This window comes from Molossus molossus, unplaced genomic scaffold (assembly GCF_014108415.1).
Source record: "Molossus molossus isolate mMolMol1 unplaced genomic scaffold, mMolMol1.p scaffold_m16_p_17, whole genome shotgun sequence".
NCBI classification, from domain to species: domain Eukaryota; kingdom Metazoa; phylum Chordata; class Mammalia; order Chiroptera; family Molossidae; genus Molossus; species Molossus molossus.
Genome location: NW_023425352.1, coordinates 21881275 through 21905448, shown reverse-complemented (window position 1 = coordinate 21905448; position 24174 = coordinate 21881275). Strand labels below are relative to the sequence as shown.

The window sequence follows — 24174 nt, the reverse complement described above, 5'->3', positions numbered from 1 at the left end:
AACAAACAAAAAAATTACCATGAGAAACGCCTTTCCCAAGTGCTGAAGTTTGAGAGAACTTTTCCATGAAGCTCATGAACACAGCAGGTTCAATCAAATGGTCTACAGCTTCAATAGCATAGCTGTATACCCCCGTAGCTGTTGGCCACTTACAAATGAAAGTTCAGTAAAAGCAATTCCACAAGGAACCAAATTTATAAAGGCCTGTGTATCAGATAAGGTGGTCTGGCTAGACCTATAGTTTAAATTGGATGTGTGGCCTAACTCTCCAGCAAACTCCCACAGTTATTGCAAATTCAACCTATTAAATACTATTAGCAAGAATCAGGAGACAAGAAGTGACATTCATTTGAAATTTCAACCCTAGTGAATTTTCCAGGTAGGATGAGTTGGTTTTATGCTTCTTTTACAGACAAAGAAACGAAGGCTCAGAGAGCCTAGTTATATGACTAGAAAATGTCAGCGCCAGCTCTGTATTTTTTTTATCCTCACCCGAGGACTTTTTTCCATTTTTTGTACAGATAGAGTGGGAGGGAGAGGGAGGGAAACATCGATGTGAAAGGGACACATCGAGTGGCTGCCAACCCGCACGACCAACCAGGGCCGGGGGGAAAAACTGCAACCGAGGTACGTGCCTTAGCGGGAACTGAACGCACAAGGGTCTCTCCAGACCGCAGGTGGACGCTCCAACCGCTGAGACAAACCGGCCAGGGCCCAGCTCTGTATTTCTTAGAGGACCCTTCTCCAGCCATGCCTAATACCTATGCTTCAACAAGGGCTTATGCCCTCAGAATCTCTGTGGGTGGTGGGTTGGAGGACCTAGGAGGGTGTGCAGGCGAGTGAAGAGGGGAGTAGGCATAGCCAGTGAGGAGGCACATTTTTTTCAGAGATCCACTCTAATCCCTCTCAGCTCCTTGAGCCCCAGGCAGGGAACTAAGGCTCACATTACACAGATGAGGAAATACCCCCACTCCCAAATATAAAAATGATCTCCCAGTATACATTTCGCTTATTTATTGACTTCATTACAAGCTCTAGATAGGTGGGCCCCCCACTTTGGGAAATTCGGGGAACTTTGCTAGAGGGAGAAGAGAAAGGGGAAGGCTTCTAAAGGGAAGAGATGGGGAAGAGGAGGGAGAGAGGAAACAAAGGGTCCAAGCCCTTCTTTCACCTACACCTAGGCTTCCCCAGCCCAAGAGAAAGGACAGAGTAACAGGACACTCACCCACCCAGGGATGTCCTAGATCCCTTCTCGCCTTTCCCCCACCATCCAGCAATAACACGAGAGAAATCAAGACGTGCAGGAGGTGGGCAGCAGGCAGTCTTGGTAAAAAAGCAAAGACAGATGACAGGTGCACCCAGACCCCACACAAAACTGAGGTCTCTCTCCTCGCCTGGGAGGAGAACCACTCGAGCGCTCCCCCGGGCCAGCCTCCGGCCCTGAGGCGCCCTCAGCCCAGGCCATTCCTCTTCTTCCGGTGGCCGTGTCCTGCCGCTTCCCTGGCGGTGCTGCTGCCGCCGCCCCCGCTGCTGCTGCCCCCGCCCCTGCTGCTGGAGGACGGGCGCAGCAGGCGCCTATGCACGCGGTACTGCGGCTCGCCGACGCGCGGAGCAGCCTGCACCAGGAACTGGCCGCCGCGGAAAGTGATGCGCACGTCAGTGTGCGGGTACGTGCCGTAGGCGCGCCGCAGCTCCCGGCGCACAGAGTCCGGCAGGTCTAGGCGCGGGCCCAGCGCGCGCTCCACGAGGCCCCAGCGCAGCTCAGCCTGCAGGCTGCTGCCCTCCGGCCAAGGCGTACCGTTCTCGGCCGCCGCGGTCCCCGCCTCCGCCTCCGCGGGCGCCTGCAGGGAAGGCCCGGGGTAGCCAGGCGCTGGGAACGTTGGGCACAGGGCTGCGGCGTAAGCCTGCGGGAAGGCCCACCAGGGTGGCGCGGCTCCCAGGGAGACGCCCGGGCTGTGGAAACAGTGGTATTCCCGCGACACCATCCAGTCGCCGGTGCTCAGGACTGGAGGCTGACTGCAGAAGCTGTGGGCCTGGATGGGGGGCAGCAGTAGGGGACCAGGCAGGTAGGTGTAGGTGAGGGGCTGCAGTGGAGGCCAGCCGCCTTCCCCCGGCACCAGGCAACTGTATGTGTACATGATCGGAAGCTCAGGCGGCAGGCATTTTTACTGGGGCCGGGTCCTGGTCTTGGTTCAGACCTGTAGTGGGGTGTGTGTGGATACACTGTGTTCTTATTAATACCGCCCGGCCCTGGGACCTACTAATCTAGGGCTCTGGTTCATAGCGTGAGGCCAAGCTTACCTCCTGGCTTTTGGGAGCCCTTCCTAAGGTTCTTGCTCCTACCTCACCTCCTGTCCCAGGGTTGGGCCAGATCCCTAACCTCCCAGCACACAATAAGGACCCAGTTCCTTTTCAAGCCCTCAGCCCTTCCACTCACTTATCTTCTTCAGCAGGGGGGAGTTGGTCCTTGGCATTTGGGGGAGCCAGAGAAATCCAGTGCGGGGGCTCCTCTCCACCACTTTTTAGTTGAGCTGCTTCTCTCCAAGTCCTGCCTCAGCCACACCTCCCCGTTTCCAGGCAAAGGGAAACACCTTGAGCTGGCCAGGAGCCAGCTAGCCTTAGTCTACACTGAATGAGCCTGCTGGTTGTACCAAAGATGTTGAGCCCTGTGCTCAGTGATGCCCTCACCACAACTTGCTCAGACTCACACAACCATTTACGGTAAGGGCAAAATCCAACCTGGTGTCTGTCTCAAGGCCATGCTGTGGCTTCTTTCAGGCTATCTCACGGTCTTTCTGCTCTAAAATGTTACATAAGGCCCTGGCTGGTTTGGCTCAGCGGTTAGAGCATCAGCCTGCGGTCCCTAGAGACCCGGGTTCGGTTCCCGCTAAGGGCACGTACCTCGGTTGCGGTTTGTCCCCGGCCCTGGCTGGTGGCCCTGGTTGGTCGTGCGGGTGGCAGCCACTCGATGTGTCCCTTTCACATCGATGTTTCTCTCTCTCTCTCTCCCTCCTACTCTACCTGAACAAAAAAAAATGTCCTCGGGTGAGGATTAAAAAATAAATAAATAAAATGTTACATAAGAATTTCTAGTTCTAATTAGCTGTGTGCAGACATGGTGATATCATTCTCATTTAATAGATAAGGAACCACCCTGGCCAGTTTGGCACAGTGGTTAGAGCGTCAGCTGCTGACCAGAGTCTCGGGTTCAATTCCAATCAATGGCATGAACCACTGTTGCAGTTGTCCGTGGCCCTGGTCGGGGTTGTGTGGTAGGCAACCAATCAATGTGTCTCCCATCAGTTTCTCTCTCTCTCTCTCTGTTTCTCTCTCTCTGTTTCTCCCTCTCCTTCCCTCCCTCCCTCTCTCCCATTCTATCTGTAAATAAATGAAAAAATAGCCCTGGCTGGTTTGGCTCAGCAGTTAGAGCGTTGGCCTGTGGTTTGGAGAGACCTGGGTTTGGTTCCCGCCAAGGGCATGTGCCTCGGTTCCAGTTTGTCCCTGGCCCTGGTTGGGTTCTGTGGGTGGCTGCCGCTAGATGTGTCCCTTTCACGTCGATGTCTCTCTCTCCCTCTCTCTCTCTCTCTCTCTCTCCTTCTCCCTCCCTCCCACTCTATCTGAACAAAATATCAAAAAATGTCCTCGGGTGAGGATTAAATAAATAATAATAAGGAACCAGAAACTCAGAAGTTAGGCCATTTCCCCAGAGTCACAGTCTGTAAGTAGCACAGTAGGATTTGAACCCTGATTCTAAAACCCAGAAGCTAGTAGGGGGAAGCCAGAAAGATTGCTTCATCTAGATGGGGTGAGCCCCATCTTGAGTTCCAGTCCTCTCTTGCTACAGGTCACTACCAACACCTTTTTCTTTTCCAGTGGGGTGGGTGGTAGCTGGTGCCCTCTCCCAGCTACAGGGCTGCCAGGCCATCATACTTTCCTTCCCACTTCTGTTGACTCAAACAGCATTACCAGTGCCCCTCCCACCATTCTCATAGGTTCTTAGCCCTCAAAGCCCAGCTACCCTCTGGGAAGGTCTCCTATATTCGCCCTCTTTCCCACAAGATATCCATGGCCTAATCCCTGGGAATTTGTGAATATATTGCATGGCAAAGGGGTGGGGGGGATTAAAGTTACAATGATATTAAGATTATTAATTAGCTGACCTTGATGATATGGGTGAATCCAAGGTAATCACAAGGGTCCTTAAACATGGAAGAGGGAGGCAGAAGAGTTGGAGTGATGTAATATGAGAATCGACCAGACACTGCTGGCTTTGAAGATGGAGGGGATCATGAGCCAAGGGATGCAGGCAACTTTTAGAAGCTGGAAAATGCTAAATAAATAAATAATAAATAAAATACAAATAAAACATGGACTCTTCCCTAGAGCCTCCAGAAAGGAATGCAGTCTTGCCAACACCTTGATTTTAGTCAATGAGACCCATTTCAGACTTCTGACCTCCAGAGCTATAAGATAATACATTTGTATTGTTTTAAGACACTGAGTTTGTGGTAATATGTTACAGCACCAATAGGAAATTAATACACCTCTCTACTCCTATTTATAACTTTGGTCCTTCCTCCATATCCCAGCACCTGAGGAATGTCCAAGACTACCTGTAGACTGACCTCATCCCAGCCTGGAGTTCAATGATGGACCCTGTGGGACTAGCCAGTTTCTCCACCTGCTCCCACTCCCCCATAGGGATCTGGTCACACCGGCGTGGGAGGTAGGGCGATTGTGAAACCAAGCTCAAGTTATAGCCTGGAAAGGTTAGAAGCCTGCATTTTAATACTGGTTCCTTCCTACAAGCTTACTGAAGACCTCTGCTGGTCTAGGAAGGAAGCTTTTAAGCAAAATGAGAAAAATAAGGACCAAGTTGTGAGTTTCTCAGCATTCATTCACCCTGATTCCACTAACAGCCCCCAGATTTTTTTGGTTCCTCTGTACTCTTAGTAAAGTGTTTGATGGAGGGGGAGTTGGCTCTATTCCATCCTTAAATTACAGGTGCTATAGGGCTAAACCATTGAGCACTGTCATCCCTCTGGCCATAGTAATTGGTTTAGACTCATTTGGGGCCAGTGGGAGTCAAGCCCAGAACTTTGTTCTGTTGGGTAGAGGGAAGTGCTACCCCTGGACAGAAATGTGAAAAGAATGCATGGATAGGTGAAGACCTGTCTGAGAATGAAACCACAGAAGTGGAGCCAAGGGACAGAGAGAGAAATTGGGTCCTAATGATATAGTTTGAATCCTGGACTTAAAATTATACAAGCCAAGTTTCTTTTTCCCCCTCCTATCTAACAACTTCTCCTCAGTCCCTCCACCTCTCTCTCTATCTATTATTGATTTCAGAGAGAGGGAGAGATAGAAACATCTGTGATGAGGGAAACATTGATTGGTTGCCTCCTGCATGCCCCCTACTGGGGATCGAGTCCGAAACCAGGGCATGTGCCCTGACTAGGAATTGAACTGGGACCTCTTAGTCCATGGGACAATGCTCAATCCGCTAAACCACACCGGCCGGGTTACCTTTATAGTTTTAAAAAGTATTTTTTATTAATTTTTAGAGAGAGGAAAAAAAAAATCAACGTGAGAGCTGAACATAGATCATCTACCTCCTGCATGCCCCCTTCGGGGGACTGAGCCCACAACCTGGGCATGTGCCCTGACTGGGAATCGAAATGGCGACCTCTTAGTGCATGGGTCAACACTCAACCACTGAGCCACACCAGCCAGGCTGAACCAGTAACCTTTAGTGCACAGGATAGTGCCCAGCCAACTGAGCCACATGGGCTAGGGAGTCCCTCTGCCTTTAGAAAACCTTTCTATCTCTGGTCAGCATGTGCCTATATTTTAAGCAAACCCTGAGTCTTTACTTAGCCCTGCCTGGGTGTCCAGTTGGGGAAATGGGGAAGAAGGCCAAAGGGCCAGAACTAGATGTGAAACAATAGGAAAGACTTTGGCCCCTACATTGCACTTAATGCTCTGAGGCTCCTCAGCCCTCTGGTTTTACGGACAATGTAACCAGTTATCCTTTTAGTGTTTTCACCAGGGTTGGACCTTGTGATTTTCTCTGATTTAATTTCCTGGTTGCCAAGCACAGAGCTAACTGGGAGGGAAAATGGGGCGTTGACTGACAGTCATATTGCCTGTCTGACTTTTTTTTGTTAATCCTCACCTCAGGGTATGTTTTTAGAGAGAGTGGAAGTGGAGGGAGGAAGGGGGAACAAGAAACATTCATGTTAAAGAAACATATTGATTGGTTGCATCCCCCAGGACCCCGACTGGGGCTGGGGATCTAACGTGCAAACCAGGTTCATGCCCTTGACCGGGAATCGAACCTGAGACCAGACCCTTAGGTCCTTGGGCTGGTGCTCTAACCGCTTAGCAAAACCATTCAGGGCAGCCTGCCTGACTTCTTGAGTGATATCAGAGTCCTTGGATCCTGGGACAGATAGATACACTCCCTCTTCTTGAAATTATCTCCTTCGTGCCCTGGCCGGTTTGGTTCAGCGGTTAGAGCGTCAACCTGCGGTCCACAGAGACCCGGGTTCGGTTCCCGCTAAGGGCATGTACCTTGGCTGCAGTTTGTCCCCGGCCTTGGTTGGGTCGTGTGGGTGGCGGCCACTCGATGTGTCCCTTTCACATCGATGTTTCTCTCTCTTCCTCTCTCTCCTTCCCGCTCTATCTGAGTGAAAAATGGAAAAATGTCCTCGGGTGAGGATTAAAAAAAAAAGAAATTATCTCCTTCGTTAGCTTCCGACCTCTCTGATCTAGGTTCCACTATGTTTTCCTCCTACCTAACAACTCCTCAGTCCCAGGGTAGGGAAACAGCAGATCTTGAGCATGTGCCATTTGACTGCCTGGAAACCTAACTAAAAGGTCTGAGCCCGCGGGCAATCACATCCACAATGCAAGGCCAATGTAGAGCAAAACGATTTTATTGCATGTGCCTGGGTACAGGCAGGCTTGAGCCCTAAAAGGGGTCAGTCTCGAATAATAGTTGGGGGTATAGTTATATACTCTACTTCTACCTTCCAGCAGTTCCTGGTGACATACTCTGATTGGCCCATTGTCCACTTTGCAGTTGCACTGGTCTGGTATTACATCCTGCATCTGCCAAGCGATTCACTGTTTTGCGGATAATCCATACTCAAGGCTGAGCAAAGGTCATTTAAGCTATGCATTTTTCATTTTTCTCAGTTGCTGCCTTTTGCAAGCTTGTCTTGATCCTTTAAAACTTTACTAACCCTTTCACTAACTTGGTTTACCAGGCCTGTTAGGAAAAGACATAGGGCATCCTCACCAGACTAGACTGAGCAAGACAAAACTCTGAGGGCCTGCAGGGGTAAGAAGAGGAAGGACTCCTGTTCTGGGAATCGGGAGAGCTGGGTTATAGTTTGTCTGGACCTATTGCTTATTGTGTAAATGTCATCGAATCTCTTTGAACCTCAGTTTCTTCATCTGTAAAATGAGGATAATAGCACCTACCTCCAAAGAATAATGTGAGGACTCAGCAAGAGAATGCACATGGAATTCTTGACACAGTATAGGGCACAAAGTGAGAGCTCATTTCTCCTTATATTTTATTACTATTATTAACAGGAGGAGGTTGGGCTGCATGGTTGCTCTCTTAGGGCCTGGCACCTGAGCCCACAGCTCCAGCTGGGTCCATCTGCTCTTGAGGGGTTCACAACCCAGCATTAGGGAGTCGAAGGTGGTGCCACTGCCATCTCCTTATCTGTGTCAGCTGCCCATCCAGTCAGACAACACCGCTTGAAGGAAGGTGCTGAGAGGTTAAAGCGAGACCGAGACTGGAGTCAAGGTGTTTTGGTTTGGCCCCTGGCCAGGGTCAGGATCCTGCAGGAGGCAACCAATTAATGTCTCTCTCATCTCTCTCTCTTCCCCTCCTTCTCTCATTCCCTCCCACTCTATCTGAAGATAAATGGAAAAATATCGAGTGAGGATTTTAAATAAATAAATAATAAAGATTTGTTTGATGATCTTGGGATTTGCAAATGGGAAATACAACTAGGCAATACTCAGAGTCTTCCAAAGAAGAGAGAAAAGCTGAGAGTTCTTAGAGTAAAAAGTACATTCTTGAGAAGAATCAGTACTGCACTGATTGGTCTTAGCCTGTGGATTGGTCCAAGATAGTAATCTTCCAGATGTCAGGTGGTCTGGACACTGAACATTCTTTCCTAGTATCTTAAGGGGTTATCTACAGATTTATATACATATCTCCCGGCACTGATGCACAACTGAAAAGGTTTAAATTTCCAGGCTAGTTAAAGCAAAAACAAAATCATTTCCTCATGCCTCAGCCTACTTTGATTTTGGTAATTTAGCAGTTTAAGTACAATAACTCCCATTTTATTTCTGTACTCTTTCCTCAAACTGAAATGACATTAAGCTATGAGGAGGGGATAAGGAGGTCAGGAATCGGCAACCCACCCCCTTCTTGGTAGCACCCACATTCTCTTTGTTGGTCCCCAAAGGCATGCGCCCATAACAAACATGGCGGCCGCAGCCTCGGGCGCGGGCACCTACCTGCCAGACCCGATCCCCGGAACTGCTCAGAGCCAATCGCTGGGCGGGGCGGAGGCGGAGGCTGGGGAAGCAGCCCTGCGCGCGCAGGAACACTGGCTGGCACCTGGTTCCGGGCAGCCCGGAATAGGCTTCGGCTGCCACGATTGCGGTGAGGGCTTGACCGCCGAGGGGCTCAGGGGCAGGAGCGGGCGGGACTGGGGCCAATCAGACGCAAAAGACAGACGGAGGGGGACGGGAATGCAGTCCACTCTGGGAGTCCCGGGGGCGGTCTGCGGGGGTCCCCGAGGCGATCAGGTTGTGGGTTGGGAGAGCCCTAGGGTCACGGTGGGAGAAGCCTGGGCTCCTGAGGTGAGGGTGGCATCCTTGCACCAGGCTCCCTAGGGCTGGTGCGCTGCATGCTTCAGGGCCGGATCCATTTCCTACGTGAAGGCCCTTAACCCAGGTGACGTAGTGGAACCACCTGGGGAGCTCTAGGAGCACACAGTACTGGGCTCCATCCCTAGAAATTCCGATCTAATTGGTCAGGGGTAAGGCCTGGGCCTGGATATTATTGAGCAGGTGATTTTAACGTGCCGACGGGCTGGAGAACCACCACGTGTTTTGAGCCTGCTCCTGCGTAAAGAGCCCCTGCGGGGAAGGGAGAGGAGGAGGGCAGTCCCACCTGTGTGAGTTCCTCCAACAGCCCTGGCCGGCGAGGGCTTGCTGTGGGGAGCCTGGGCTGGGAGGCAAGGCTCTGAGTGTGAAACAGGAAACAAAACAGGTAATTCTGAGGTCAGCCCTTTGTTGAGAAAAGGACACACCTAATATTTGCATAGGGCATTATACCTTTCAGTTTCTGTTGATACCCCCCCCCCCCCAGGAAAGACTGGGAATGGATTTGTTTCTCCTGTTTCATAGACGTAGTAATAAACCCAGATAGCTAGTTAGTGATAACATTCAGACCTAGTTAGATAAGCATTGTTTCATTTAATGGGGGACCACTGTACAAGAATAAAATAAGTTTAAAAAAAATCAGACCTGAACTAGGGCCCCCAACTTCAAATTTTGCTTATTAACTAGCTTTTCTTTCTGCACTAACTGCTTCTCATACAGTCTCTAGTCCAGAAGCAAACATCCACCTTCCTTCTGATACCACCCACTCCAGGGGCCCAGTCTGGGCAGTCTTGGTTTTCTCCACCAAATCCATCAGCACCATTTACCCAAGGGAGATGCTACTGTTTTCATCCTTTTCTAGTTCTTTTTTTAAAACTATGTTTTTATTGATTTTAGAGAGATAGGAGGAAGAGGGAGAGAGAAACATAGGCTGCCTCCTGCATGCCCACTACCTGGGATGGAATCCTGACTGGGAATTGAACCATTGACCTCTAGGTGCATGGGAGGATGCTCAACCAACTGATTCATACTGGCCAGGGCCTGCTCTAGTTCTTTTTTTTTTTTTAACCCTCACCTGAGAACATTTTTCAATTTTTTTTTTTCAGATAGAGTGGGAGGGAGAGAGAGGAAGAGAGAGAGAGAGAGAAACATTGATGTGAAAGGGACACATCGAGCGGCTGCCACCTGCACGACCAACCAGGGCCAGGGACAGACTGCAACCAAGGTATGTGCCCTTAGCGGGAACCGAACCTGGGTCTCTCTGGACCGCAGGCCGATGCTCTAACCACTGAACCAAACTGGCCAGGGCTGTTCTAGTTCTTTATCTCCCAGAAACCTGATAAGGTGAAGAGGGGAGAGTTTTACATAATGGGGGGGGGGGTCTTTCCAAACATCTAATTATGTCGCATCATCACCCCCAGTCCCCTAACCCATTGTCCTCAGGATAGAATCTTGTGTGTGGTTTACCACACCTTGATCTAGTGTCTGTCTACTTCCCTGCTCTGAACTCTCTTTCCATATTATTTCTGTGTTTCTTAGCATAGTGCTAGGCACATGGTAAAAGCTTAATAAATGTTAATTTTTGTTATCACTAGTTTTCTTTGTGCCCCTGTTGTCTTGCTATACCTGTTTTACTCAGCAGGGTACATCATAATAATCTTGATGGACTCCCAAGGTTGCCAATTTCTGACTCCCTATAGCCAAGCAGAAGGCAGAGCTGAGTGGTACAATGGGATCTGGGGGGTGATACTCCTCATATGGCTACTGCTCTTCCCTAGGTTTGGAGAATGCTCATATTGACCTTTTAGGGGCAAATTGACCCTACATGTATTAATTGAGCACTTACTGTGGTGAAGGAGCCTGGTGGAGGCAGGGAGCAGAAATCACAGGTGGGTCTGACCTGGCCCTGCCCTAGGGACCCCATTGGGGGCTGAAGGAGGATAAGGGAGGCATTTGGATCCGGATACAGGAGCCAAGGGGTCTACAAAGGGGAAAGAACACCTGACTAGGTGTCCTCGAGAAGGCGGGTGCCACTAACCTGGGTCTTGAATCAGCAAATTCGATAAGATGGAGGTAGGCATAGTGATATAAGAAATGCTGAGATGTTTTAGTCAAAAACACCTATTTTGAATCTTGGCTCCAGCATTTAATACCTCTGTAATTTTGGGCCACTTATTTAACCTTCTGAACCTTGGTTTCTTCATTTACAAAATGAGGATGGAGCTAGTAACCAGAGTTGTAAGGATTCATGATAACGGTTGTAAAAGCCAGGCAAATCCTATACATCTGAGAAATGGTATATAGTTACAGGTAGGGTAGTGCGGTGGAAGAAACAGCATGAAGAAAGGTGTGGAGGTGACATTTCAAAAAGAATTTGAGGGACAGCAGTATATACCAGGTGGGGAGAAGAATCAATGTTAGGTGCTAGAATGACTATTTCAATCATGGGTTTGGCAGAACCCTTTAAAGATTATGAAACTTCAGAGATATGAAAAAAAGTAATAATAGCTACTATTTATTGAGAGTCTTCTATGTGCCAGACATTGTGCTTGGTGCTGTGCATAGCTTTTGCATTTCAGCCCGCAGCAATTTAAGAGGTTGGCTTTATTATTTTTACTTTATAGATGAGTCTGAGGCCAGGAAAGGAAGTGGTGGGCTCAAGACCATACAACTGGGGCCATACCAGCAGGGGACAGAGATAGACTGTGGGTGCCTCCAGCAGGCTCTCCCACAATGTGCCAAGGGTGGGACAGGATATGTCACCCAGGTTATGTAATAGGTTGGGTGGGCTCCTGCTGTTCCTCCCTAGGGGAGACAGGGTTGTTGTTCTCTGCTGGGGTGGATTGAAGGGTGGGGAGGGCTCGCAAAGGAAGGCATTTCATGATGGAGGAGTAGAATCTGGAAGAGAAACCCCTTTAGTGACCCTGCAGACTCCCCTCTCAGCTTCCGCTTCTGGGTACAGGCTTACTTGGACAGGCTGTTTTGCCTCTAGCTCTGCCCTGTGTGGGGGTTTGTCTCTGGCACTCCTGAACATTGTATGAGTTCCTGCTCATTGCAGGTCCTCCTCTTCTGACTTTTTTAGATCATTCCAATTCCCTTACCATCACCAGATGAGGCCTGATTACCAGGATATTGCCCTGCTGCTACCCTGAACTATTATAAGTGAGCCCAAGAAAAAGCCAGTTTCTGAGCATCTTCCATGTGACTAATGTGGTGTTCGGGACATTAGTTTAATCTCCCTTGCCTTCTATAAATGAAGATAGGCATTATTACCCCATTTTACAGGTGAGAAAACCAAGACTCAGACTGGTTAAGTGACTTGCCTGAGGTTACACTCTTAGTAGGAAGTGCAGTTGATATTAGACCCAGGCCCTGCTGATGGCACAGCCATAGCCTTTCCATCTCACCCCCTCTGAAGTTTTCTTCTGCTGTTGCCCCAGTGCGGATGTCCAGAGCTTAGGACCTTATCTGCAGGGTTTACCTTCTCTGGCAACTGGGGCAGGTCATCTGGGTGGAAAAGGGGAGCTTCAATCCCTGGGATGAAGGCTTTGGAGGTGAGGTAGGGGAATCAGAGAAAGTGTTCCGGGTTAAGGATAGTGTACATTGTACTTTATAGCCCCCAAAGCACCTTCAGATTAATCCTCACCCCATCCTTGTGTGGTGGTAGGGAAGGCTTTAGAGGTTCAATAGTAATAATCTCTGTAGTGCTCACCACACTTACCATGCTAAATGCTTTAGAATCTTTTCTCATTGACTTTAGGAAGAATAGCCTTAGGAAGGTTGGCCCTATATTGCAGATCAAGAAAGGAGCATAGTCCAGCTGGTGTGGCACAGTGGTGGAGCATCAACCCATTAACAGAGAGGTCGCTGGTTTGATTCCCGGTCAGGACACATGCCCAGGTTGTGGGCCTGATCCCCAATGGGGGCATGCAGGAGGCAGCCAATCGATGTTCTCTCTCATCGATGTTTCTCTCTCTCTCTCCCTCTCACTTCCTCTCTCTTTAAAATCAATAAATTAAAAAGAAATAAGAGAAGAGAAAAGAAAAGAAACGGGCGTAGAGAGGTTAAGCAAATTACTCCAGGGCACACAGGAACTAAATGGTAGAGTTAGGACATTGGAGACCTCCAGTGTGTCTTCTTTCAGCTATGTTACTTAGAAAGTGCCAAAGAACCCTGGCTGGTTTGGCTCAGCAGTTAGAGCGTCGGCCGGCAGACCAATGAGTTGTGGGTTCGGTTCCGGGCAAGGACATGTACCTTGGTTACAGTTTGTCCCCAGCCCTGGTCGGGTCATGCAGGAGGCAACCAGTCGATGTGGCTCTATCACATCGATGTTCCTCTCTATCTCTCTCTCCCTCCCTCCCTCTATTCTATCTGATGACAAATAGAAAAGTATCCTCAGGTGAGGAATGAAAAAAAAGTGCCAAGGAAACTTGTAGGGTAACAGATATGTTCATAATCTCAATTGTGGTGATGGTTTCATAGGTGCATACATGTTAAAACTGATCAGACTGTACACTTTGAATATGTGTAGATTGTTGTATGTCAATAATACCTCAATAAAGCTGTGAAAAAAAGAAAAAGAAAAGCATTCCCACCTACCATTCCTTCAGGAGTTCAAGGTTCCAGAGAGAAGTCACCTTATTGTCTTCCTGCTTTGGGGCAAGGTAGGATCACTGTGGCCTGGGAGAGATTCTCATAGACTTAGTGGCTGGTTTCAGGCTTCTCCTCTCATTCCTCCACCACTAGGCATAGATTGGCAGTAGGTTGGCATGGAGTTGGGGGTGTACACAGATCTCTTGAGTGATTGTCACTTGGTTTCTAATGAGCCTGAAAATAACCCCAGTGAGATTCTCTCCTGAGAATCAGAGCCTCTCCCTTTACCAGTCACTTCCAGAGCAAGCATGGTCGAATCCAGCCCATTCTTTCTGAGAGGGAGCTAGAGGGAGAAAACATAAGCCCTGTCCTCGAAACCCCCAGTGAGGCTGCAGTGGGGGCAGGCAGGAGAGTCTGCTGTGCAGGGGCAGAAGGCATCAGTGAGGGCCTGAGGAGTTGGAGAAGGTCTCCTGGACGCAGTGCTGGCTCCTACAGGATGGGGGAGATGGAGATGGGGAGGTGGGGAGAGTGCTTCTTGTGGGAGGCTCCAACAAGAACAAAGGCCTGGCCAGAGAAGGTGGCTTGAAGATCCAAGGCAGGCCAGGCTGGACAGGCTGGGAGAGACCAGACAGCAGAGACCCTTGAAGGCTGGGCAGGGAGAGGGAGCAATGGTGGGTAATGGAGGAAGGATAGGTCCTGTGGGGTCATTACTGTTGGACTGGGGCTGAAGTTGGCTCTCCAGGGCCTGACCCTGCTGGGAAACAGAAATTTTAGCTCTTTGTGTGCATGTGTGTGCAAGGACATATAGATGAGGCCCCTGGACAGGCTTGGGGCACAAGGACTCACAGAGGATCAGCTCCTGAGGGTAAGTATGTCTTCTAGGGCTGTGGTAACAAATTATCACAAACTGGGTGGCTTGAAACAGCCAAAACTTATTCTCTTACAGTTCTGAAGGGTAGACGTCCAAAATCAAGGTGTTAGCAAGGCCACATTCCCTCTGGAAGGATGGTCTAAAGGAATCCTTCCTTGCCTTTTCCTGATTCTGGTGGTTGCCCCCAATTTTTGGCATTCCTTGACTTGTAGCTGCATCAATCCAATTTCTGCCTTCATCTTCACTTGGCATCTCCCCTGTGTGTGTGTCTGTCTTTGTGTCCAAATTTCCATCTCCTTGTAAGGACACCAATCATGGGATTAGGGCCCATTCTAATTCAGTATGATCTAATTTTAACTTGGTTACATCTGTAAAGAACCTATTTCCAAATAAGGTCACACAGGTACTGGGGGTTAGGACTTGAACATCTCTCTTTGGGGTATGCAATTTAATTCACAACAGGGAGTTTGAGAGAAGGAAGCCCCCAAAGCTTCCCATTGGGAGACAGGCACATGTGGGATTATTTTTCTGGAAAGAACAGCAACTTTGAGCCTACAAAAAAAGACAGACTTGCCTTGGCCTGTTTGGCTCAGTGGTTAGAGCATTGGCCCATGGACCGATGAGTCGTGGGTTCGATTCGGTCAAGGGCACATACCTTGGTTGCGGTTTTACCCTGGCCCTGGTCGGGTCGAGCGGGAGGCAATCTATCGATGTAGCTCTATCACATCAATGTTTCTCTCCCTCCCTCCCACTCTATCTGATAATAAGGGGAAACATTCCTCAGGTGAACAATTAAAAAAAAAAAAGACTAACTTAATGCCTCATTGTTTGTTTATTTATTTAAATCCTCACCGGAGGATATTTTTCCATTTATTTTCAGAAAAAATGGGAGGGAGAGAGAGAAACATCGATGGGAAAGAGACACATCGACTGGTTGCCTCCCACACGATCCAGGCCAGAGACCAAACTGCAACAGAGGTACGTGCCCTTGACTGGAATCAAAATTGTGACTCTTTGGTCTGTGGCTGACACTCTAACTGCTGAGCCAAAGTGGCCAGAGCAATGCTTTGCTGTTAAAGTGTGGTCATGAGCCCGGCTGGTGTAGCTCACTGGTTGAGTGTCAACCCATGCACCAAGAGGTTGCCGGTTTGATTCCCGGTCAGGGCACATGCCCAGGTTGTGGGCCAAATCCCCAGTGAGGGAAATGCAGGAGGCGACCAATTGATGTTCTCGCTCATCAATGTTTCTATCTCTCCCTCTCCCTTCCTTTCTTTCTAAAAATCAATAAAGGAAAAAAAAAAAAAAAGTGTGGTCACGGCCCAGCAGCATGGTATCACACCTAGGAGCCTGTTAGAAATTCAGAATCTTAGGTTTCTCCTCAGAATTACTGAGTCAGTATCTACATTTTAACAAAGTTCTCAGGTGACTTGAAAGTACATTACAGTTTGAGAAGCAGCACTCTATTAAAAATCCAACTTTTATTTTCTTTCCTACCTATGATGGTCAGTCTAGCCAGCCAGTCTGCACGAGTCAGCCTGGTTGGAAACCAGGCATCCACACTGTCCTTTTGTCTTTTTTTTTTTTAATCCTCACCTGAGGACATTTTTCCATTTTTTTGTTCATATAGAGTGGGATGGAGAGAGAGAGAGAAACATCGACGTGAAAGGGACACATCGAGTTGCTGCCACCCACACAACCAACCAGGGCCGGGGACAAACTGCAAATGAGGTACATGCCCTTAGTGAGAACTGAACCCGGGTCTCTCAGGACCGCAGGCTGACGCTCTAACTGCTGAGCCAAACCGGCCAGGGCTGTTTTGTCTTTTCATGTAACATGTTCTTGAGTTTCTCTTCCATGTGTCAAGTTTTCCCGTGTGCTTCCGCTTTCTGGAGCACATCACCTTGCTGAGCCTGTTCCTTTGTTGTATACTTGGACTGTGTCCAATTTTTTGTTGTTTATAAATGTGGCATCCATGAACATCTCTATACACATTCTTTGGGGTTAGTTCCTTGAGGTGGAATTTCTGGAATCAAAGTTCATGGGCAGTTGTGGACTCTTATTATATCTTATCACTCTTTATGGAACTTGACACCATTTTATCCAGCAGTTCATAGGAACCTGATTTGGGAGGTCAAGAAGTAGATAAGTCTTTGGAGCCAGAGAGGTCAGGGTTCAAATCTACATTTTTGCTGTCTAACTTTGGGCAAATAACTTAACATCTCTGAGCATGGCATTGCTCTATAACATTGTAATACTACTATACACTTTGTAAGGATTTTATAAAGATAATAACGATGTCACCAACATCCATTTATTGAGCACTTTCTGTGAGTTACCTCATTTAATCTTTTTTTGTTGTTTTAAATCATCACCTGAGGATATTTTTTCCATTGATTTTTTAAAAGATAAAGTGGACTGGGGGAGGGGAAGGAGAAACATCTGTAACTAAAATAAATTAATAAAAATTGGAGGGGAAAAAAATTAAGTGGAAGGGAGGGAGGGAGAGAGAGAAACATCAATGTGAGAGAGACACATCACTTGGTTGCTTTCAGCACAATCCCGACCGGGGGTCAAACCTGAGACCCTTCAGTCCACGGACTGACGCTCTAACTGTTGAGAAAAATTGGCCAGAGCCTCATTTAATCTTTTAAGTTTCTCTGCAGAGTAGCCATGATCATCTCCTTTATCCTTTTAATTTTTTTTTTTTTTATCCTCACCCGAGGACATTTTTGCATTTATCTTCAGATAGAGCAGGAGGGAGAGAGGAAGGAAGAGAGAGAAACATTGACAGGAGAGAGACACATTGACTGCTTGCCACCCACACGACCCCAAACAGGGCCGGGGACAAACTGCAACCGAGGTATGTGCCCTTAGCGGGAACTGAACCTGGGTCTCTCTGGTTCGTGGGCCAACACTCTAACCGTTGAGCCAAACCGGCCAGAGCTCCTTTACCCTTTACAGAAGAGGAAACTGAGGCTTGGATTAGGTAGGTACATTATGCGCCCAATCCCAAGGTTGTAATGTCCAGTCCATTAAGGTCAGAGAGTGCAGATGAAAGAAGATACTGAGCACACAGCCTGAGCACAGCTGACCTGGTTCAGCACTTGCTGGACGCCTGCCTTGGCTTACCACACCTTTATCAATTTCCTCGGGTTACTCCTAGGTATGGTAGCTAGCCCAGCATTGTTTCAGCTGTATGTCATTAACGATTCCCCAGCTTTATTTTACATGCAAACTTTCTTCCAGTTGGAAATGAGTTTTTAAATGACCCACAGGTCAGTTTGGAGCAAAACTGGCTCTGATCTTTGCAGCTAACTGGCTCCTTTTTCCCCAGGGACAAGGATGGCCAGACTGCCTATGGCCATGAGCGCTTCTTAGTGCTCTCAGGCTGAGCCTGGGCTGCCAGCCATGGGGCTGGGTGGGCCCCAGGCCTGGCTGTTGGGCTTGCCCACGGCCGTGGTGTATGGCTCCCTAGCCCTCTTCATCTCCATTCTGCACAACGTGTTCCTGCTTTACTATGTGGACACCTTTGTCTCAGTGTACAGGATCAGCAAAGCTGCCTTCTGGGTCGGAGAGGTAGGCCAGTGCTGGAGTGGGAGCTGGGCAGATTGCAATGCTGGTCCTGCCCAGCCAGCAATGTGGGGCAGACCAGGCTGCCCACCAAGACTCGGCAAGAAAAGCTGGATCTGGTGTGGGCACAAAAAAAGAAAAGCTGGAGCTGGAGGCCTATGACTCTTCAGTGGGGATTACACCAGCTCTGGCCACTGTTCTATGAGCCAGGGACTGTTTTATGTATTCATATATTAATTTATCAGCTGGGCCCTGGATGGGTGGGAATTTGATGGGGGCAGTGGCCTACAGAGTGGGTTTTAGCGGAGGGACTGATTGAGTCAAGTTTGCAGGCAGGAAAGCTGGTGTCATCTATAAGGGCTGGTGAGCAGGCTGGGCAGGGAAAGCCCTGGAGAGGAGGCTGCCTGGAGCCAACCCATCTTCCCTCTGCCTGCAGACGGTGTTTCTCCTGTGGAACAGCTTCAACGACCCCCTCTTCGGCTGGCTGAGTGATCGTCAGTTCCTCAGCTCCCAGCCCTGGTTTGTGTCTTGGGGAAGGCTCATTGCTGGTCCCGTCCCACCCTACCCTTCCCCCGGACTGGAGGACTCCCACCTTTGTTTGGGGTGGGGAAAGAAAGGGAGAACATTTTCAGCAGTTGTCCATGCTTCCTTCCTTCCCCAAATCAGAGTAGACTCTGTCTAGGTTGGAGAAGTGGCCGTGACTAACTTGGCCTTGATCACCTGGGGGAGAGATTGACCACAGCTCCACTTGTCTGGCCCACAAACACTGCTGCTGTCGGCATGTGCCTTTACCCCCTCCCTGCTTCAGCCCATCACTGCCCAACCCTGAAAAAAATGGTATCACACCCCCCTTTGACCCTCAGCCCTGGTAGGCTGGCAAGGAAGCAGAGGTGAGAGTACCCACTGGTGAGTTGTGTTTCCTAAATTGGAGCCTGAGGAGTCAAAGCTCAGTGGGCCCACCCTCTGGGCCTCTGTCCCTCTTCTGGGGCCTGGGCACGGGAAACTGGGGCCCAAGGTGGCAAGGGCGGCATCTCCCAACAACCCTCCTCTCCCTGGCAGGTCAGGCACTGGGCTCTCCTCGAGGGCCGTGGTGCTTGCACGGGTGCGGGCACTTGGCTGGCAGGGGCCGCTGCTGGCACTGTCGTTCCTGGTGTTCTGGGTGCCCTGGGCCCCAGCTGGCCTGCAGTTCTTGTTGTGCCTGTGCCTCTATGATGGCTTCCTGACGCTCGTGGACCTGCACCATCATGCCTTGCTGGCTGACCTGGCCCTCTCAGCCCACGACCGCACCCACCTCAACTTCTACTGCTCCCTCTTCAGTGCAGCTGGCTCCCTTTCTGTCTTTGCCTCCTACGCCTTCTGGAACAAGGAGGACTTCTCTTCCTTCCGCGCCTTCTGTGTGGCACTGGCCGCTGGCTCTGGGCTAGGCTTTGTGGGGGCCACACGGCTGCTGAGGCGGCGGGTTGAGGCTATTAGGGAGCCAGGGTGTCCAGACCTGGCTGTGGATAGTGGGTGAGTGGCCAGCACTATTCTGAGTCTGATTTCAGTGTTGGGTCCCCTGTCTGATGGGTGGCTGCCCTGGGGTGGGGGGTGGCTCTGGCCCAGCCCTAGGCTGTTCTTGATTCCCCTCTGCCCTGTAGCCTGTGTGGAGAGGAGCTACTTGTGAGCGGCAAGGAAGCAGGCAGTGTCACCTTGGGCCAGTACCTCTGGCAGCTGGCACATCACCGGAACTTCCTGTGGTTCGTGGGCATGGATCTGGTGCAGGTATGGGAGCAGTAACCCCTCCCAGGATGGCTGGAGTATGCCTTGCTCAAGGGAACAGACTTCTCAAAAGCTGATAAATCAGTTCTGGGCCTTGACTGATGACTACAGAGTGATTTGAAGGCAGAAACATGGGCCGGGTAGTTAGAAGACCTGGATTCTAGCACTGTCTGAGCTCCTAACTTTGTGTGATCTTAGGCAAAACTCAGCCTCTCTGGGCAGCCATGTCCTGCAAAGTGAGGATATGAAAAAGAGGCACCCTTCTGGGGACTCTCTGAAAAAAATATTTTTATTTATTTAAAATGTTTTTATTGACTTTTTAGAGAGAGAAAAGGAGAGAGAGATTGAAACATCGATGTGAGAGAGAAACATTAATCGGCTGCCTCCTGCATGCCCACCACTGGGGATCAAGCCCACAACCCAGGCATGTGCCCTGACTGGGAACCAAACCAGGACCTCTGTCCATGGGACGACACTCAATCCACTGAGCCACACTGGCTGGGCTGTGAAAATATTTTTAAAACACCAAGTGCCACTCCTAAAACACAGTTAGTATATAAACTAGCTAGTTTTTATGTCATTAAGCCTGTTTTACTAAAGTGTTTTCAATTAAAAAGAAAAATCCTTTAATTGTTTTAATGACAATTTAGCATTCCTTCCTTTAGCAAAATTAGATAAGCAATGGGAATTGGTTTTAGGTTTTGTTCTGGCATGTTCCATGTTGAGGGACATGGGGAAATGACTGCTCGTGCCCTGGCTCCCCTCCCACTCCAGCCACCTCCTCACTGCCCCTGTTGGGTTGCAGGTTTTTCACTGCCACTTCAACAGCAACTTCTTCCCCCTCTTCCTGGAGCACCTGTTGTCAGACCACATCTCCCTCTCCACGGGCTCCTTTCTGTTGGGTGAGTGGGTGTCTCAGGCAGGCTGGAAGGACAGAGGCTTGCACCCTAGAACTCCTAAGCCCAGCTGCAAACATAGCCACCTCCGCAGCGGGGGTCTCGGTGGCGGAGGGCAGAATCTGCTGTGGGGTTGCAGCTCTGGCCCCCAGCTCTGTTTTCCTGAGGAAGGGGTGGAAGCCTGTTGTGGGTATGACGGGGTAGGGCCTCTCATGGTGGTCCTCTTGGTGATGGTGTCACCCAGAGGCAATGCTGCACAGTGGCTGGTTAACAGCAAGGACTATAGTGTGCTGGACCTGGGTATGAGTCTTGACTGTGCTTATTTAGTTTGGCCTTGGGTGTGTTTTATTTCATCTCTTGGGGTCTCCATTTCTCATCTGTAAAGTAGGAATAATAATACTTACCTTAAAAGGCTGTGAGGATTAAATAATAGGATGCAGATTCGCTCTCAGCACAGAGACTGGCATAGCGCTATGCAAACTCTGATCCTGTTAAAATGTGGAAAACTGTGGAAGCTGCTGCAGTTGCACACTGACAAGGCTGCACCCCTTCTCCTCAGGCATCTCCTACGTGGCTCCCCATCTCAACAACCTCTACTTCCTGCCCCTGTGCCGGCGCTGGGGCGTCTACACTGTGGTGCGGGGGCTCTTCCTGCTTAAGCTGGGCCTGAGCCTGCTCATGCTTCTGGCTGGCCCCGACCGCCCTGGCCTGCTCTGCCTCTTCATTGCCAGGTATGCCCTGCCCCTCCACACCCCCACACCTCCGTCCCTCCCCTTCACTCTTGCCTGCTCTCTCTGCTGACAGCAACCGTGTCTTCACCGAGGGCACCTGTAAGCTATTGACCTTGGTGGTCACTGACCTGGTGGATGAGGACCTGGTGCTGAACCACCGCAAGCAGGCAGCCTCGGCGCTCCTCTTTGGCATGGTGGCCCTGGTGACCAAGCCAGGCCAAACCTTCGCCCCACTGCTGGGTACCTGGCTACTGTGCTTCTATACAGGTGAGGGTCCAGGGGCTGGCAGGGGGCTCTCAAGGCTCTGGGGGGCACAGCTTACCTGGCATACCAATAGACAAGTCTGGCTCTAGGTCCAGAGAGGGAGAAAATGGCAACTGGCTGACACAGGCTAGGTCTGGGCCACCCTGGGCTGCCACACCTCCTCTGCCTCTCCCCACATAAGTAGAAAAACTAGGTCTCTGATTCTGTTCTCTCAAGAGTTCATTAATTGGCCCTGGCCAGTTTGGCTCAGCGGTTAGAGCATCAGTCCACGGATCAGAGAAAGAGTTCATTACTTGATTCAACAAGTATGTATAAAGTACCATCTCTGTCAGGTGCTGCTTTGGACGCTAGGAAGGTAACAAGAAGACATACAAGGTGTTTGCCATCATGAAGCTTATATTCTGGTTGGGGAGGAGGGAATGTGGTGATGTACAGCAAAACAAAAAAGTAGCAGATAGGCAGATAAGTGCGATGGTAAAAACACAGCAGATCTTCAATAGATGTGATTTTGTTCCACATTGTTTCATTGGAATGTTGATGAAATACTGTAGGAACTTGTTTTTTCTTTTTTTGGGGGGGGGGGGGGCTGGGGGGAGACATGCCCCTAGCGGGAACCTCTGGTTCACAGGCCGATGCTGCAACGCTGAGCTAAACCAGCCAGGGCAGGAACTTAACTCTTGTATCAATTAGCCTATTATAAAATTGGTTTGTTATACCTTGTTTCACTTAAAGTCACAGACCTTATTGATGACATTGAGTGAGGATTTACTGTAATGTGACTGAAAAGTTACTTAGTGTAGTCTGCGAAGGTCTCTCTGAGGAGGTGACACCCAGGATGTGAACTGAATGGGAAGAATTTAGTCCACAAAGATCTCAGTGAATCCCAGACAGAGAAGCGACAAGTGCAAAAGCCCAAGGTATCAGGAGTGGTTAGATGAAGCTGGAAAAGTGATGAGGGCTCTGGAGAGTGGGGCAGGGTTTACATTTTATTCTCAGAGAAGCTATCAGAAGGGTTTTAAGCAGAGGGTGGCATGGTCTGGTTTATGATTTTAAGAGCTGGTTCTGGCTGCTGTATGGAGAATGGATTGTAGGAAGGCTGTGGCAGAGGCAACAGAGGCTTGGACCAGGGTGGTCCAGGCTGGAAACAAGTATTTGGGTTTGGGATGTGTTTCGGAATTTGGTAGAGGTGAAGGATTGGCTGTTGGAGAGTGCTAACCAAGGAATCTAGGAAGACTAATGTTTTCGGCCCATTGCTGGGAGTAAAGGATAGGAGAAAAGCAAGGTTGGGGCAAGAATCAAAAGTTGTTTTGGTTGTATATGCGTGGCATTTGAGATGTGGCCTTGGGAAGAGCCCAGGGCTGACTCTGTTCTTTCTGTACCCTCTCTTGTTGTAGGTCATGATCTCTTCCAGCAGCCCCTACTGACCCCTATGGGGAGTGCCCAACCCTGGCCAGAACCCCCGGCCCCACCCTCGATTCAAGCCCCATCACTCCGCCAGGGCTGCTTCTACCTGCTGGTGCTGGTGCCCATCACCTGTGCTCTGTTGCAACTGTTTACCTGGTCCAAGTTCACACTGCATGGGAGACGCCTGCGCATGGTAAAAGCCCAGCGCCAGAATCTGTCACAAGCCCAAACCCTGGACATTAAGACAGTGTGATAGGTGCAGCAAGGCCACCCTGATGAGGACAATGCCCACAACTCTGGGCAGGAGCCACTTTTGCCAGCCTGGTGTCTTGCTCCCCTGCCTCCCTTGAGTGCAGCCTGAAGGACAGATGGTAGAAAGGGAGCTCCTGGGTCTAATATCCTGCTTGGCTGTCTGGCACAGCTTGGGCAAGGGCTGGGCCAAATTTGCTCAGGGACCTGCTTCCCTGTATGGGACAGGAATAAGAAAAGGACCAAGAAGGGATGGGAATGCTGTGTGGTCACATGGGGTTGCCACAGGGCACAGAGGCCTATCCCACTCCTAGGCTGGGGCCTTCTTGTGTGCTCAGGAACCACTTTGATACTTTCATTCAGTCAGGGGAAGTTGACTGTAAATCCCACCCCCTCTCCACCCTTCCAGTGGTTTCTCTGCGTTCTTTGCTTCAGCTGTGCCTGAAGTAGCATGCCCCCAGTGTTGCAGGGCTTCTCCACCCCACCCCACCCCCGGCCTCCAAAGAGGTTCAGCTCATCACAAATGGATTAAAGTCATTGTTCCCATTCCTGAGGTCTGTGCTGTGTGGGGGGGAGGTGGGCTGGTGAATAAGATTCCTCATTTAGTATGAAAAGCACTTGGAACATTTTTCCAAAGATGAGTTGGGGGGCCACCCACGTCAGATTCACGGAGGTACCAGGGAGAACAAGGGGATCGGTAACTGCATGGGCACTTGGGAGCAAAAGGCTTTCAGACCTGTGGCTGTAGCCCCAGTGCACTTCCTTGTACCACTGCTGTGCATGGTGGTCAAGGAAGAGCAGTCACTCTTAGGCCAGAGGTCCTTGGAGACACCAGGAAGCTTTAAAAAATGGTGACATCTGCCCTGGCCGGTTTGGCTCAGTGGTTGGAGCGTCGGCCTGTGGTACAGAGAGACCCGGG

The 24174-nt window shown here is 49.8% G+C and overlaps 2 protein-coding genes across 3 annotated transcripts; one reads left to right on the top strand and one right to left on the bottom strand.

The window, feature by feature from the left end:
* Nucleotides 1-1451: 1451 nt before the first annotated feature.
* Nucleotides 1452-2138, bottom strand: CUNH10orf95 (chromosome unknown C10orf95 homolog). Its single transcript, XM_036265931.1, has one exon. It carries the CDS (start codon nucleotides 2136-2138, stop codon nucleotides 1452-1454), a length of 687 nt encoding a protein of 228 aa, XP_036121824.1.
* A 6493-nt stretch (nucleotides 2139-8631) lies between these two features.
* On the top strand, nucleotides 8632-24104 carry MFSD13A (major facilitator superfamily domain containing 13A). Of its 2 annotated transcripts, XM_036264799.1 has the most exons (9): nucleotides 8632-8695; nucleotides 17718-17959; nucleotides 18390-18472; nucleotides 19013-19462; nucleotides 19591-19714; nucleotides 20517-20613; nucleotides 21167-21338; nucleotides 21412-21605; nucleotides 22997-24104. In XM_036264799.1, exons 2-9 carry the CDS (start codon nucleotides 17792-17794, stop codon nucleotides 23257-23259), a joined length of 1551 nt encoding a protein of 516 aa, XP_036120692.1. In that variant the 5' UTR covers nucleotides 8632-8695; nucleotides 17718-17791; the 3' UTR covers nucleotides 23260-24104. The 2 variants fall into 2 exon arrangements, with proteins under 2 accessions (XP_036120692.1, XP_036120693.1); XM_036264800.1 differs by lacking the exon at nucleotides 19013-19462.
* The last annotated feature ends 70 nt before the right edge of the window (nucleotides 24105-24174 follow it).

Bases quoted from the DNA above. Each gene is read 5' to 3' on its own strand.
- CUNH10orf95 (XM_036265931.1), bottom strand. From the start codon at position 2,138: ATGTACACATACAGTTGCCTGGTGCCGGGGGAAGGCGGCTGGCCTCCA.
- MFSD13A (XM_036264799.1), top strand. From the start codon at position 17,792: ATGGGGCTGGGTGGGCCCCAGGCCTGGCTGTTGGGCTTGCCCACGGCC. The intron at 20,614-21,166 runs GTGAGTGGGTGT...CCTTCTCCTCAG, and splicing joins CACGGGCTCCTTTCTGTTGG to GCATCTCCTACGTGGCTCCC. The intron at 21,339-21,411 runs GTATGCCCTGCC...CTCTGCTGACAG, and splicing joins CTCTGCCTCTTCATTGCCAG to CAACCGTGTCTTCACCGAGG.